This window comes from Kogia breviceps, chromosome 1 (assembly GCF_026419965.1).
Source record: "Kogia breviceps isolate mKogBre1 chromosome 1, mKogBre1 haplotype 1, whole genome shotgun sequence".
Lineage (NCBI taxonomy): Eukaryota > Metazoa > Chordata > Mammalia > Artiodactyla > Physeteridae > Kogia > Kogia breviceps.
In genome coordinates, this window is record NC_081310.1 from 149,515,572 (window position 1) to 149,531,284 (window position 15,713).

A 15,713-nucleotide genomic window follows, 5' to 3' on the forward strand; every position below is an offset into this window, starting at 1 on the left:
GATGATAAATGGTAATGTTAAACAGAATTCAAAAGTTAGTTTGGTATATAAAGACAAATGGTTTTATTTTGTTGGAAGTATTCTTTGTTTAAAGGACTTTTAAGTTTGCTATTTATTTTTGCTCCAGTAAAGCTAACAGTTTATTCTTATATTTATGCTTTGTCCTGAAAACATGATTTAATTTTACCTGTTTTTATTAATTGTTGGCATTATACTTTTACCTTTTATGTACGTATTACATTTTATATGATGGCACCTATTTTGCAGTTATATCAAAAAACAACCACTATTTGACTGTTTCTGCAAGTTCTATTAGAATTCTTAGAAATTACTATTAGAGTCTTTTTTTTTTTTTTTTTGACCCTACTTCACTGAGTTAATGAGGGGCTTTAGATTCTATCTTGCTGTGTAATCCAATCACTTTAAGCCTCTTGGGTTCCAAGATTGCTCATAAGTAAAGTAAAAATTGTTAAAGGGAATTATTTCCAAAGTACTTAGATATGGTTTAGTCAGTTTTTAGATTTATAGATTGATGTTTCCAAATGACAAATAATTTGTTAAATGTTGGTCCAAGGTTATAATACAACAGTTAAGAAAATCATCCATTAAGAACAGCTAACCATTCAGGTTGGACGTTGCAGGTTCATATTACCTATAATAGTCACACCACAATGATCTGGCACTTAATTTCCAAGTTAACTCTGATTTTTCTTTTACTGTCTCTGAGTAGATTAGGCTCAATGCAACTGAGCTGTACTAATCATGCTCACAAGACATTGATGTCAATTGTGATAGGAAATATAACTATCAAGGAAACTAGATACTCCAAGTTTACTGGCCAACTTATTCCCCTCCTGTAGTAAAGTCTACAATTCCAAAATAGAATTTGCTTGATGAGCATTGAATCAGAACAAGGGGAGTTAGATTGATGGATAATTTTAATGATAAGTCACAAAAGTAACATAACATGGTATATCACTTTCCTTTATCAGGGTATTCAGTACATGCCTACCAAACAGCCAGCTGCTAGTTAGCTACTGAGTAAAGACTCACTGACAAATTCTTAATTCATTGAGTGTCCCTTTTCCAGTTTACATATTTTCCTTCTCCTGTTGGCATATCCTTTTATAATATTGATTCTTGACTAGAACTCCATCTCAATATTGCAGATATAGCTGCTCTATAATGTATTCTGCAGCAACTGAAGTCTAGTAACTATGTCTGATTGGTTACCGAGTCACACACCTATTTATACTGGCCATCTGCATTAGTTGGAGCAGCCTGTTGTAACAAATGTCTTAAGAATTTCAGTGACTTAACACAGTAAATGTTATTTCTCACTCACATCATAGTCCAATTTGTGTTGACTTGGAGGTCTGGATGGGGTGAAGGGAGTGGTAGTTGCTCCATGCAGTCATGTGAGGGTCTTGTGCTTTCATCATGTAGCTTTGCTTCCTCTAGTCCTTAGAGTCCTTTCCATTCAGCCAGCAGATGGAAAGTGGAGAAAGAACCCCTGCAGGAATGTTTTATTGGCCAGACATAAAATGATGGCATACATCACTTCTGTCCTCATTCCATTGGCCAAAACTAAGCGATGGCTGCACTTAGCTGCAAAGTAAGCTACAGTATACAAAAGCATATCTCAGAGATATCATGAGTTTGGTTGCAGACCAGTGCAATAAAGCAAGTCACATGAATCATTTGGTTTCCCTGTGTACACAGAAGTTAAATTTATACTATATGTAGTCTTTAAGTGTACGATAGCATTGTGTCTAAGAAAACCATACCTTAATTTTAAAATAATGCTGTTGGAAAAATGGTGCCGATAGACTTGCTTGATGCAGGGTTGCCACAAACCTTCGACTTGTAAAAAATGCAGTTTATCTGTAAAGCACAATAATGCAAAGCACACCAAACAAGGTCTGCCTGTAGTTTAGTTGTATGTCCGTGAGAAAAAGAGAAATGATTTGGTAAACAATTAGACAAATCTCTTCTACACCACCAGTTTTTAGATTATCCTTTAGGATGATTTATTTATGTAGGTAACTGCTTTTCTAATTTCATTCCACTTACCAGCCAAGCTTTTTGAGAGGCTTGTTTCTATAATATTTATCTTTTATGAATTTTTCAGTCTAATGCAGTATGGCTTTTGTCCATACTGAAATTCGCCAGCCATCTTTGTTGCTATATCAAATGGATATTTATAGTCCATATCTTAATCCTTCTACAGCATTTGGCATTCCCTTTTCTTAAAATACTTTCTTTCCTTGACTTCCAGTATAAAACACACTTCTATTTCTTTTGATTCCTATTCCTTTCCTTCTTCCTTAAATCTTGATATTCCCAAGATTATGTCCTTGGTCCTTTTCTCTGCTTCATTCATCCACCCCTTTGGTTTCTCTCACCATCTTTATATAAAGGTCCTTTCCTTCAAATCATTTCCTCCTTTGTATTAGTGAATGCAACTGTTCTACCCAGTTTCTTAAGCAGAAACTTTTGGAGTCATTCTCCTATTCTCTCATTCCCCACATTTCTTCTGGCTGTTTCTGCCTTCTTAATATTTCCCAATTTTGTTTCCTTTTCTCTCCCACTGCTACTATCCAGTAGGTTATAGATTGAGTTTCTACAAAGTCTCCTAATTTATTTCTCTACTTCTAGTCTGGTGACCCATTGCAAGGTAGAAGGGGCACTACTGCCCTCAGTGTAAAATCTGATGTTCTTATAATATTAGATGCATATACAGAATCTCTGGGTTTACCATCTCCCCTAGCTCCCTGAAAATGTCCTGATTGTGAGTCAATGCAAAAAACAGGATCGTAAGCAGGAGACTGACATGATCAGATTTGACTTTAAAATGATAACTCCAGCTACCTTTTTATTTCTTTACTCCTCTTTGCAGCAACTCCTTGAAAGAATTATCTAATACTTCTTTTCTTTAATTTTTTCCAAACTTTTTTTTAATTGAGTTAACATAGGTTTGTAACATTATATGTTTCATGTGTACATTATAATTCAACTTCTGTATACACTGCAGGGTGCTTCTCACCACATCTAGTTTCCATCCATCATCATACAATTGATCCGTTTTACCCATTTTGCCTACCTCCCACCCCCCTTCACCTCTGTGTCTACCAGTCTGTTCTCAGTTTCTATGTGTTTGTTTTTATGTTATTTTTTGTTGTTCATTTACTTTTTTTATAGTCCACATATGAGTGAAATCATATGGTATTTGTCATATTTGTCTTTCTCCATCTGACTTATTTCACTTAGCACATGGCACTTAGCACATAGACCCCAAGGTCTATGCATGTTGTCACAAGTAGCAAGATTTTGTCTTTTTTTTTTTAATGGCTGACTAGTATTCTTGTATGTATATATATATACATATATATATATATATATATATATATATATATATACACACCATATCTTCTTTATCCACTCATTCATTGGTGGGCACTTAGGTTGTTTCCATATCTTGGCTGTTGTTAATAATGCTGCAGTGAACATTGGGATGCATATATCTTTTTGAATTAGTGTTTTCTTATCGTTTGTATAAATACCCAGAAGTGGAATAGTTGGATCATATGGTAGTTTTCTCCATACTGTTTTTCTTTTCTTTTTAAAAAAATTTATTTATTTATTTATGGCTGTGTTGGGTCTTCATTGCTGCGCGGGCTTTTTCTAGTTGTAGCGAGCAGGGTCTACTCTTCATTGAGGTGCGTGGGCTTCTCATTGCAGTGGCTTCTCTTGTTGTGAAGCACGGGCTCTAAGTGCATGGGCTTCAGTAGTCATGGCACGCGGGCTCAGTAGTTGTGGCTCGCAGGCTCTAGAGTGCAGGCTCAGTAGTTGTGGCGCACGGGCTTAGTTGCTCCACATCATGTCGGATCTTCCTGGGTCAGGGCTGAAACCTGTGTCCCCTGCATTGGCAGGCAGATTCTTAACCACTGCATCACCAGGGAAGTCCGTCCATACTGTTTTTCATAGTGGTTGCTCTAATTTACATTTCCACCAACAATATATGAGGGTTCCCTTTTCTCCACATCCTCTCCAACATCTTGTTTTTTCTTGTTTTTATGATAATAGCCATTCTGATGTGTGAGGTGATATCTCATTGTGGTTTTAATTTGCATCTCTCTGATGATTGAACATCTTTTCAAGTGCCTGTTGGCCATGTCTTAAATGGAAAAATATCTGTTCAGATCCTCTGTCCATTTTTTAATCAGGTTGTTTGTTTTGTTATTATTGAGTTGTATGATAGGAATTGCACTGAATCTGTAAATTGCTTTAGGTAATGTGTATTTTAACAATGTTAATTCTTCCAATCCATGAGCATGGGATATTTTTACGTTTCTTTGTGTTTTCTTCAATTTATTTCAATAATATCTTATAGTTTTTAGCATACAGGTCTTTAATCTCCTTGGTTAAATTTATTCCTCGGTATTTTATTATTTTTGTTGCAATTATAAATGGGATTGTTTTCTTATTTTTTTTTCCTGCTAGTTTGTTAGTGTATAGAAACACAACAGATTTTTGTATATTGATTTTTTTTACCCTGCTGTTTTACTGTATTTGTTTATTATTTCTAATAGTTTTTGGTGGAGTCTTTAGGGTTTTCTATATATAAAATTATGTCATCCACAAATAGTGACAGTTTTACTTCTTCCTCGCCTTTTATTTCTTTTTCTTGCCTAATTGCTTTGGCTAGGACTTCCAATATTATGTTGAATAAGAATGATGAGTGGGCATCCTTGTCTTGTTCCTGATCTTAGAGGGATAGCTTTCAATTTGTCACTGTTGACTATGATGATAGCTGTGGGTGTTACATATGGCCTTTACTATGTAGAGGTACATTCCTTCTGTACTCATTTTATTGAAAGTTTTTATCATAAATGGATTTTGAAGCTTGTCAAATGTTTGTCTGCATCTTTTGAGGTGATCATATGATTTTTATTCATTTTGTTAATATGGTGTATCACATTGATTGATTTGTGGATGAATCATCCTTGCATTCCTGCAATAAATCCCATTTGATTATGGCATATAATCCTTTTAATGTATTGTTGTATTCGGTTTACTAATATTTTGTTAGGGATGTTTGCATCTATGTTCATCAGAGAATTTGGGTTGTAATTTTCTCCTCTTGTGGTGTCCTTGTCTGGTTTTGGTAATGCTGGTTTTGTAAAATGAGTTAGGAAGTGTTCCTTCCTCTTCAGTTTTTTCGAAGAGGTTGAGAAAGATAGGTATTAAATCTGAATGTTTGGTAGAATTCACCAGTGAAACCATCTGGTCCTGGACTTTTGTTTTGGAGGAAGTTTTTGGTTAATATTTCATCTCTTTACTAGTGATGGGTCTATTCAGATTTTCTCTTTCTTTAAGTTTTCCAATTTATTGGCATACAGCCATTCATAGTAGTCACTTATAATCCCTTCATGTTTCTTTGGTATCCATTGTAACTTCTCCTCTTTCATTTCTGATTTTATTTATCTGAGTTGTCTTTTTTGTTGTTGTGAGTCTAGCTGGTTTGTCAACTTTATCTTTTCAGAGAACCAACTCTTAGTTTCATTGATCTTTTCTATTTTCTTTTTAGTCTCTATTGCATTTATTTCCACTCTGATTTTTATTTTTTCCTTCCTTCTACTGACTTTGGGGTTTATTTTTTCTCCTTTTTCTAGTTACTTTACGTGTATGGTTACATTATTTGTGGTTTTTGTTTCTTTTTTTTTTTTTTTTTGCGGTAGGCGGGCCTCTCAGTGCTGTGGCCTCTCCCATTGCGGAGCACAGGCTCCGGACAAGCAGGCTCGGCGGCCATGGCTCACGGGCCCAGCCACTCCGCGGCATGTGGGATCCTCCCGGACCGGGGCACGAACCCGCGTCCCCCGCCTCGGCAGGCGGACTCTCAACCGCTGCGCCACCAGGGAAGCCCGGTTTTTGTTTCTTGAGGTAGAGGTAGACCTGTATTTCTATAAACTGTCCTCTTAGTACTGATTTTGCAGTGTGTGTCCCTTAGATTTTCAGTATGTCATATTTTCATTTTCATTTCTCTTCAGGTACTTTTAAAATTTCTCCTTTAATTTTTTTCATTGATGCATTAGTTGTTCAGTAGCATGTTGTTTAGTTTCCACATATTTGTGATTTCTCCAGCTTTCTTCTTATAATTGATTTCTAGTTTCATACCGTTGTGGTCAGAAAAGATGCTTGATACGATTTCAGTTTTCTTAAATTTATTGAGACTTGTTTTGTGTCCCAGCATATGGTTTATCCTTGAGAACATTCTGTGTGCACTTAAGAAGTATGTGTATTCTGCGGATTTTGAATGGAATGTTCTGTATACATACATCTGTTATTAAGTCTCTTTGGTCCAGTGTTTCATTTAAGGCCGACTTTTCCTTCTTCTCTTTCTGTCTAGATGATCTATCTATTGATGTACAGAGGGTGTTAAAGTTCCCTACTCTTATTCTGTTGCTGTCAGTGTCTCCATTTAGATCTGTTAATAATGCTTTATATATATTTTGGTGCTATTTTGTTAGGTGCATATATATTAATAAATGTTGTGTCTTCTTGATGGGTTGTACCCTTTATCATGAGTATATAATGTCCATCCTTGCCTCTATTAACTTTTTTGGTTTGAAGTCTGTTTTGTCTGATATGAGTATGGCTACACCTGCTTTCTTTTGGCTGCCATTTGCTTAGAGTATCATTTTGCAGCCCTTTACTTTGCACTTATATTTATCTTTAGAACTGAGATGTGTATCCTGGAGGCAGCATATAGTTGGGTCTTATTTTTTAATCCATCCAGCCACTCTGTGTCTTTTGATTGGTGAATTCAATCCATTTACATTTATTGTGATTTTTTTTTTTTTTTTGGCCACACCCTGCAGCATGTGTGATCTTAGTTCCCCAACCTGGGATCAAACCCATGCCCCCTGAAGTGGAAACGTGGAGACTTTCCACCAGGAAAGTCCCCATTTAGTGTGATTATTGGTATATGAGGACTTGGTATTGACATTTTATCTTTTCTTTTCTGGTTGTTCTATAGTTCCATTGTTTCTTTTTCCTTGCATTTCTGTCTGCTGTTTTAGTTTGGTGGTTTTCTATGATGTTTTTCTCAGTTTTCTCTTTTTTTATGTTTTGTGTCTCTGCACTAGATTTTTGTTTTGTGGTTATCATGAGGTTTGTATAAATGTTTTAAAAATAAAATAGTCCTTTTTCTGCTGGTAGTATCTTGCGCTAATATGCTATATATGCTAATATGCCTATACAGGTTCCATCCTTTTCCTGTTCTCCTCTTATGTTTTTGTTGTCACAAATATGTCTCAACACAAAATGCTGTGAGTTTGTTACTAAATTGACATAGCTGTAGTTACTTTTAGTGCTTTTTTTTCACCCTTTAACCTTTGCTGTAATTAAGTGTTTAACAACCTGTTCTGATATACAGTTGCAATTTTCTGATTCTGTCTATTTATTACCTTACTCAAAGTTTTGTGTACTTTTGCCTTTTCATTTTAGGTAGAAGAGCTGCTTTCAACATTTCTTGTTAGGCAGGTCTAGTAGTGATAAACTCCTCAACTTTTGTTTGTCTGGGAATGCCTTTATTTCTCCTTTCTGTCTGAATGATACCTTTGCTGTACAGAGTATTCTTGGCTACAGTTTTTATCTTTCAATATTCTGAGTTTGTCATTCCACTCTCTTCTGGCCTGTAGAGTTTCTGCTGAGAAATCTGCTGATAGGCTAATGTGGATACCTTTGTAGGTTATTGTCTTCTTTTTTTTTTTTTCTCTTGGCTGCCTTTAAAATTCTTTCTTTGTCATTGACTTTTGACAGTTTTAATATAATGTGTCTTGGAGAAGGTCTTCTTGTTTTGAGGTAAGTAGGTGTTCTATTATCTTCATGGGCTCGTATATCTAGTTCCATTCCCAGAATTGGGAAGTTCTCAACTATTATTTCCTTAAATAGGCTCTCTGTTCCCTTCTCCCTCTCTTTTCTGTCTGGGATACGCATTGTCCTTATGTTGCCTTTCTAATGGAGTTGGATAGTTCTTGTAGAGTTTCTTCAGTTAAAACAAAAATCTTAGGTCTCTCCTCTTTTACCTGAATCATTTCTCAATTTCTGTTTTTGAGTTCGCTAATTCTCTCTTCCATATGTTCTACTCTATTTCCAATGCTTTCTAATGCTGTTCTTCATGTCGTTTATTGAGTTCTTCAGCTCCATAACTTCTGTTTGGTTCTTTTTTAGAGTTTCAGTCTCTTTGATAAAGTATTCCTTCAGTTCATTAATTTTATTCCTTTGTTCACTGAATCGTCTTTCTGTTTTCTTATATATAGCTTGTTGAGTTTCTTCCTGATACCTGTTTTGAATTCTCTGTCAGTTAGACCACAGTCTTCTGTGACTTTAAGTTTAGTTTCTGGAGAACTGTCATTTTCTTTTTCTGATACTGTGTTACTGTGTTTTTTCATAATGCTTGGTGAGTTGTTCCTTTGCTGGCGCATTTGAAGTAGTGAATACCTTTCTTATTTAGGTAAACCTTTATTTACTTTGATTCTAACAGTTCAACAGGTTGGTAATTAGAGTCCTTTCTTTTGTTTTTCAGTAGGTGGCGCTATAGCATAAGTTATAGCTTAGTTTGTCTTACCTGAGTGCTTCTGGCTATATTTGAGAATTGGCACTTTCCACCCTACATCACCTTTGCCAGAGATGTTGTCAGTGCCCTCATCATCGCTGCTTGTTCCTCTGGGGTTACTGGTGCCTTGAGATGGCAGGTCCCTCTGCCACATGTGGGGTTGCCTGGGTTGTGGGCACTGCTGTAGCAGTGAGGGCAGGGGGAGGAATGGGAGGAAGCTTCGAGCCAGGTTTGGGTGTGCTGTGGGGGAAAGCAGAGTCACAGGTACCACTGTGGCCCTTCCAGTCTTTCTTAAGCCTGTTCTGTTCTGTCTTTTGCCCTCGTCATTATCAGAATTGCTCTTGCTGAGGTCACTAAAGATCTCCTCTTGGTTAAATTTAGTAGTAAATTCTCAAGCATTCTTATGTCATTCATCAGTCACATTTTGCACAGTTGATCACTCTGTTCTTAATACACTGTCTTCACTTGACTTTCCAAGATACCACACTCTTTTGGTTTTACTTCTTCCTCACTGTTAGCTCCTTCAAGATACCACACTCTTTTGGTTTTACTTCTTCCTCACTGTTAGCTCCTTCATGGTTTCTTCTCTCCTTGATCTGGAAAGGTTTGTTGTACATTATTGTGACAATAGCTCACAAATGCTCCCCTACAGTCTGTCTTCAGCACAGCAGCAAGAGTGATTATTTAAAAATCTAAATCAGATCATACTCCACACCTCTACTTACCTCTGCAGTAGCTTCACATATCTCTCAGAGTAAAAGATAGAGTTTTTACTTAACGATGATATTCAAGGCCTTGCGTGATTTGCCTTCTTTGCCCCCTATTATCTATCTGACCTCGTCTCCTACTGTTTTTCCCCTCTCTTATGCCACTCCTCCTGTACTGTCAGGTATGCTGCCTTTGCAACAGCAGTTTTTTTGGCTGGGACACTCTTCCCTCAGAGGTATGGCATGGTTAAGTCACTTAAGCACTTACTCTAGATTATAAGCTCTTTAGGGGTCAGGGATCTTTGTCTCTTTTGTTCATTAATATATTCCAATAGCCTAAGATAGTGCCTGGCACTCAGTAGCCACCCAAAAAGCATTAATTGAGTGGATGAATGAACCAGTTAATAAATAATAATAATTAACAGTTTTATTTTCTAAAATGTTTACATGTTGGAAATATATGAATGTGACATTCATGTTCCAATTCTTTGCAGAAATGGATATTCATACAAGGTGGCGGTTGCACTGTCTCTTTTTCTTGGATGGTTGGGAGCAGATCGATTTTACCTTGGATACCCTGCCTTGGGTGAGTATGTTTCATTTAAAAAAAGTTCTTGTGAAACTTGTAGGTTAATGTACCTACTCTTATAGATTAAATCTCTGCATACTATTAATAGTTACAAGTTCCATGTAGCTGGAGTTGAATAGTCAGTGTTCTTCTGTGAGTATAGAGCTAGCAATTAGCTCTGTAGTTAACTTGGATAAGAAATTGACTTTTCTTGTGTTTTCATCTTTATGAAAACACACACTCAAGATAGTGTAGTCACTACTTAGGACAGTAGACTTGAGCTGTCATTACTAGTGCTGGGCACACAGTGGATGTTCAGTAAATGTTTTATGAATAAATGCATATCTTTTCCTATCTCTCCAAAAAATGTTTGCCTTCTACCTGAACCTCTATAAATGTTGATTTTGGAATAGAAACTACTTCTTTCAGGAGAAGTTGGTGTTGGAACTACAGCAGCCAGCATGAGCTGGTGTGGAGCCTGATTATTACCCTTAGCATCCCTCCCCATACCTTCCTCCTAGCTGTAATCTTTACATTTACCATAGTTGCTAATGCTTATGAAAACTATTTACATTTGATGATAGCTTTTGTTTAAATAATACTTTCACATGCCTGCCCTTATTTAAGCCTTAAAACTCTCTGAGTTTATCATCCAGTTTAAATATTCTTTAACAGGTAGGGAAATTGTCACCAGAGAGGTTAAGGGATTTACTGACTCTGGAGGCCTTGCTTTATACTGTAACATATTTGTTGTTATCATCATTGTTTTATGGATAGGGAAATTGTCACAAGATTAAGAGATTTACCCAAGGACACTCTGCTAGTGACCTGACTTTGAACCCAAATATTCTGGCTCAAGAGATCATGCTTTATTTACTGTAGTACTTTGCTTCTGTATTAGCCTTCACTGAACAAATTTAAAGTTTCTGAATGCTTTGCTTTCTAGCTAGCAAAGATAATCTTATTCTTTCCATGTTGCTACCCACCAGAGATCAAAGAGGAATTTTCACTGTGGGGTTGGTGGGAATTATGTTTCTGTTAACCTTAATTGGAACTCAGTGTTATAAGGTCATAAATAGAAGTCACAGTTTAAAATACTATACATGAAATTTTTTCAGTTAACAAACATTTATTCAAAATTTACTTGCTGTTAAGTAAGTAATGCAGTTCTCTGAAAATAACGATGGAGATCACAGTTCATATTGGTTAGAAGAAGATAAGTAATAAATGGTAGGCCAATTTGTGCTGTAGAACTGTTACAGAACTGTAGTAAAGTGCTATGAGAGCAGAGAAAAGGGACTGATGTGAGGGAAAACTTGTTGGATGAGGGGACATTTGCACTAGGTTTTTAAGGATGAACAGATTAGAGATTTAGGGCATTACAGGGAACGGCATGTGCAAAAGCATAGGGTGTGAAAGAGCATATTTCCAGTGTTGAGAAAATGGTGGATAATTTAGACTATGGTGTAGGAAGAAAGGTGGCAGAACATGAAAAGTGATTGCAGAGGTAGCCTGTGGTCAGATTATAAAAGGCTTTGAGAAAGAATTCCCTGGCAGTCTAGTGGTTAGGACTTGGCGATTTCAGTGTTGTGGGCCCGGGTTCAATCCCTAGTCGGGGAACTAAGATCCCACAAGCCGTGCAGTGTGGCCAAAAAAAAAAAGGCTTTGAGTGTCTTGCTCTGGAGTTTGGACTTTACCCTGTAAACATTAGAAGGCATAAACGTTTTTAATCAGAGGAGTGTCATGGTCAGGTTTATATTTCAGGAAGATGATACTGGAGAAATTGTGGGAAATGGCTTAGAATGGAGAAAGACTGGTGGCAAAGGAAGCTAAAAAGAGATGGATGCAGTAGTCCTGGCCTGAGGGAAGGAGAAATACTATTTCTTTGAACACTTTATTCTATGATGATTTTGATTACTAAATATATTTTAAATATTTGGCTTAATGAGTGACTTTTTAGATTCCTGTGATGTATGTCAGGTAAGCTGTCATGTCATATGGTTTAAGTTAATTTTTTTGACTTATTGCAGCACATAATAACATGTTGGTTTGTATATTATGATTTTTTTTTCCTACAAAATAAAACTCTAGGTTATAAAGCTCCATATAAAGCTCTGTATAGTGACTCTGGTTAGTGAATGTTAGTTCCCTGCCAGGAGCTCCCTTTCTCCAGCCACTGCTACTCCAGTCTATTAATTAATTTCAGTCAAAGAGAACCTTTCAGTTTGAGGCTGAGATTCTATAAATTTTCATTTGTAATTTTTACATTTGACTTTATTTCTTAGTGTAAACATCTTTAAGTAACTTTATTATTACAATAACCTTTGGATGTTCATTAATTAAACAAGTGTTTTGACTTGGCTTAAGATACAACTTTCTCAAGATTGTTAAGTCTGTCACTTCTCATTCATCTGCTTCTGAATTTTCTTCCATTCTCTTTATTCTGTTGGGTTTATGGCTTTAAAAATTCCTTTACTATCTTTTAATGGAGTCTTGGAGTGAGAGGAGTTAAGAGGACATGTCAAATACATTATCTTTAACTGAAAGTTCTTATATCTCTTCAGGCATTCAAATATTTTTATCCCTATCTTACTTGCATTTAAGCTATCTAAATGTGAAGGATTTTGATGTCTTATCAGCTTAATCTAATCTAATATGTAAAATTACCGTGTTTGTAAACTTAGAACATTTAAATGTTTTTAATTAAGTTTTAATTTTTATTAAGAATCTAAGGTTAAGGAATTTTAGTATTCAATTGAAATGATTATTGCCATTTAAAAAAATTCTTAAATGGAGAATGCAATATTGACTGGTATGAAAATAGTTACAGGTAGAGCCTAAAACTATTTTCCTTATAATCTTATTTAATCTTTCTTCATGGTCATGAAAAGCAGTGATAGTATATTTATAGATAGCTTTTTTTTTAACATCTTTGTTGGAGTATAATTGCTTTACAATGGTGTGTTACTTTCTGCTGTATAACAAAGTGAATCAGCTATGTGCATTCGTATTTATATCCCCATATCCCCTCCCTCTTGTGTCGCCCTTTCACACTCCCTATCCCACCCCTCTAGGTGGTCACAAAGCACTGAGATGATCTCCGTGTGCTATGCAGCTGCTTCCCACTAGCTATCTATTTTACATTTAGTAGTATATATATGTCAGTGCTACTCTCTCACTTTGTCCCAGCTTCCCCTTCCCCTTCCCCGTGTCCTCAAGTCCATTCTCTATGTCTGCATCTTTATTCTTGTCCTGACCCTAGGTTCTTCGGAACCATTTCTTTTTTTAGATTCCATATATATGTGTTAGCATACAGTATTTGTTTTTGTCTTTCTGACTTAACTCATTCTGTATGAGTGAGACTCTAGGTCCATCCACCTCACTCCAAATAACTCAATTTCTTTTCTTTTTATGCTTGAGTAATTTTCCATTGTATATATGTGCCACATCTTCTTTATCCATTCATCTGTTGATGGACACTTAGGTTGCTTCCATGTCCTGGCTATTGTAAATAGTGTTACAGTGAACATTGTGGCACATGTCTCTTTGAATTATGGTTTTCTCAGGGCATCTGCCCAGTAGTGGGATTGCTGGGTCATATGGTAGTTCTAGTTTTAGTCTTTTAAGGAACCTCCATACTGTTCGTCATAGTGCCTGTATCAATTTACATTCCCACCAACAGCGCAATAGGGTTCCTTTTTCTCCACAACCACTCCAGCATTTATTGTTTGTAGATTTTTTGGTGATGGCCATTCTGACCAGCGTGAGGTGATACCTCATTGTAGTTTTGATTTGCATTTCTCTAATGATTAGTGATGTTGAGCATCTTTTCATGTGATTGTTGGCAATCTGTATATCTTCTTTGGAGAAATGTCTATTTAGGTCTTCTGCCCATTTTTGAATTGGGTAGTTTGTTTTTTTCATATTGAGCTGCATGAGCTGCTTATATATTTTGGAGATTAATCCTTTGTCAGTTACATTGTTTGCAAGTATTTTCTCCAGTTCTGAGTGTTGTCTTTTCATCTTGTTTATGGCTTCCTTTGCTGTGCAAAAGCTTTAAAGTTTCATTAGGTCCCATTTGTTTATTTTTGTTTTTATTTCCATTTCTCTAGGATGTGGGTCAAAAAAGATCTTGCTGTGACTTATGTCATAGTGTTCTGCCTATGTTTTCCTCAACGAGTTTGATAGTGTCTGTCCTTACATTTAGGTCTTTAATCCATTTTGAGTTTATTTTTGTGTATGGTGTAAGGAGGTGTTCTAGTTTCATTCTTTTACATGTAGCTGTGCAGTTCTCCCAGCACTACTTATTGAAGGGGCTGTCTTTTCTGCACTGTATATTCTTGCCTCCTTTATAAAAGATAAGGTGACCATATGTGTGTGGATTTATCTCTGGGTTTCTGTCCTGTTCCATTGGTCTATATTTGTTTTTGTGCCAGTACCATACTGTCTTGATTACTGTAGCTTTGTAGTATAGTCTGAAGTAAGGAAGCCTGATTCCTCCAGCTCCGTTTTACTTTCTCAAGATTGCTTTGGCTATTTGGGGTCTTTTGTGTTCCCATACAAATTGTGCAGTTTTTTGTTCTAGTTCTGTGAAAAATGCCATTGGTAGTTTGATGGGGATTGCATTGAATGTGTAGATTGCTTTGGGTAGTAGGGTCATTTTCACAATGTTGATACTTCCAATCCAAGAACATGGTATATCTCTCCATCTGTTGGTATCATCTTTAATTTCTTTCATCAGTGTCTTACAGTTTTCTGCACACAGGTCTTTTGTCTCCTTAGGTAGGCTTATTCCTAGGTATTTTATTCTTTTTGTTTCAATGGGAAATGGGAGTGTTTCCTTAATTTCTCTTTCAGATTTTTCATCATTGATGTATAGGAATGCAAGAGATTTCTGTGCATTAATTTTGTATCCTGCTGCTCTACCAAATTCATTGATTAGCTCTAGTAGTTTTCTGGTAGCGTCTTTAGGATTCTCTATAGTATCATGTCATCTGCAAAGTGACAGTTTTACTTCTTCTTTTCCAATTTGGATTCCTTTTATTTATTTTTCTTCTCTGATTGCTGTGGCTAAAACTTCCAAAGCTATGTTGAATAATAGCGGTGAGAGCGGGCAACCTTGTCTTGTTCCTGATCTTAGAGTAAATGGTTTCAGTATTTCACCATTGAGAATGATGTTGGCTGTGGGTTTGTCATATATGGCCTTTATTAATGTTGAGGTTGGTTCCCTCTATGCCTACTTTCTGGAGAGTTTTTATCATAAATGAGTTTTGAATTTTGTCAAAAGCATTTTCTACATTTACTGAGATTATCATATGGTTTTTATCCTCCAACTTGTTAATATGGTGTATCACATAGATTGACTTGCGTATATTGAAGAATCCTTGAATTCCTGGGATAAACCCCACTTGATTATGGTATAGGATCCTTTTCATGTGCTGTTGAATTCTGTTTGCTAGTGTTTTGTTGAGGATTTTTGCATCTATCTTCATCAGAGATAGTGGCGTGTAGTTTTCTTTTTTGTGTGACATCTTTGTCTGCTTTTGGCATCAGGGTGATGGTGGCCTCGTAGAATGTGTTTGGGAGTGTTCCTCCCTCTGCTATATTTTGGAAGAGTTTGAGAAGGATAGGTGTTAGCTCTTCTCTAAATGTTTGATAGAATTCGCCTGTGAAGCCATCTGGTCCTGGGCTTTTATTTGTTGGAAGCTTTTTAATCACAGTTTCAATTTCTGTTCTTGTGATTGGTCTGTTTATATTTTCTCTTTCTTTCTAGTTCAATCTCGGAAGGTTGTGCTTTTCTAAGAATTTGTCCATTTCT

At 36.2% G+C, this 15,713-nt stretch overlaps 1 protein-coding gene across 3 annotated transcripts in view; it reads left to right on the top strand.

Annotated features, from left to right (window-relative positions):
• Window positions 1-15,713, top strand: part of TM2D1 (TM2 domain containing 1) — a 141,575-nt gene that overhangs the window by 12,772 nt on the left and 113,090 nt on the right. For all 3 annotated transcript variants that reach the window (XR_010835218.1, XM_067006879.1, XM_059083463.2), the window contains exon 4: window positions 9,822-9,913. Coding sequence is in view for 2 of the 3 variants with exons in the window: in XM_067006879.1 (XP_066862980.1) it covers window positions 9,822-9,913 (92 nt within the window). In the remaining variant the exon portion in view is untranslated. The remainder of the gene's footprint in view (window positions 1-9,821; window positions 9,914-15,713) is intronic.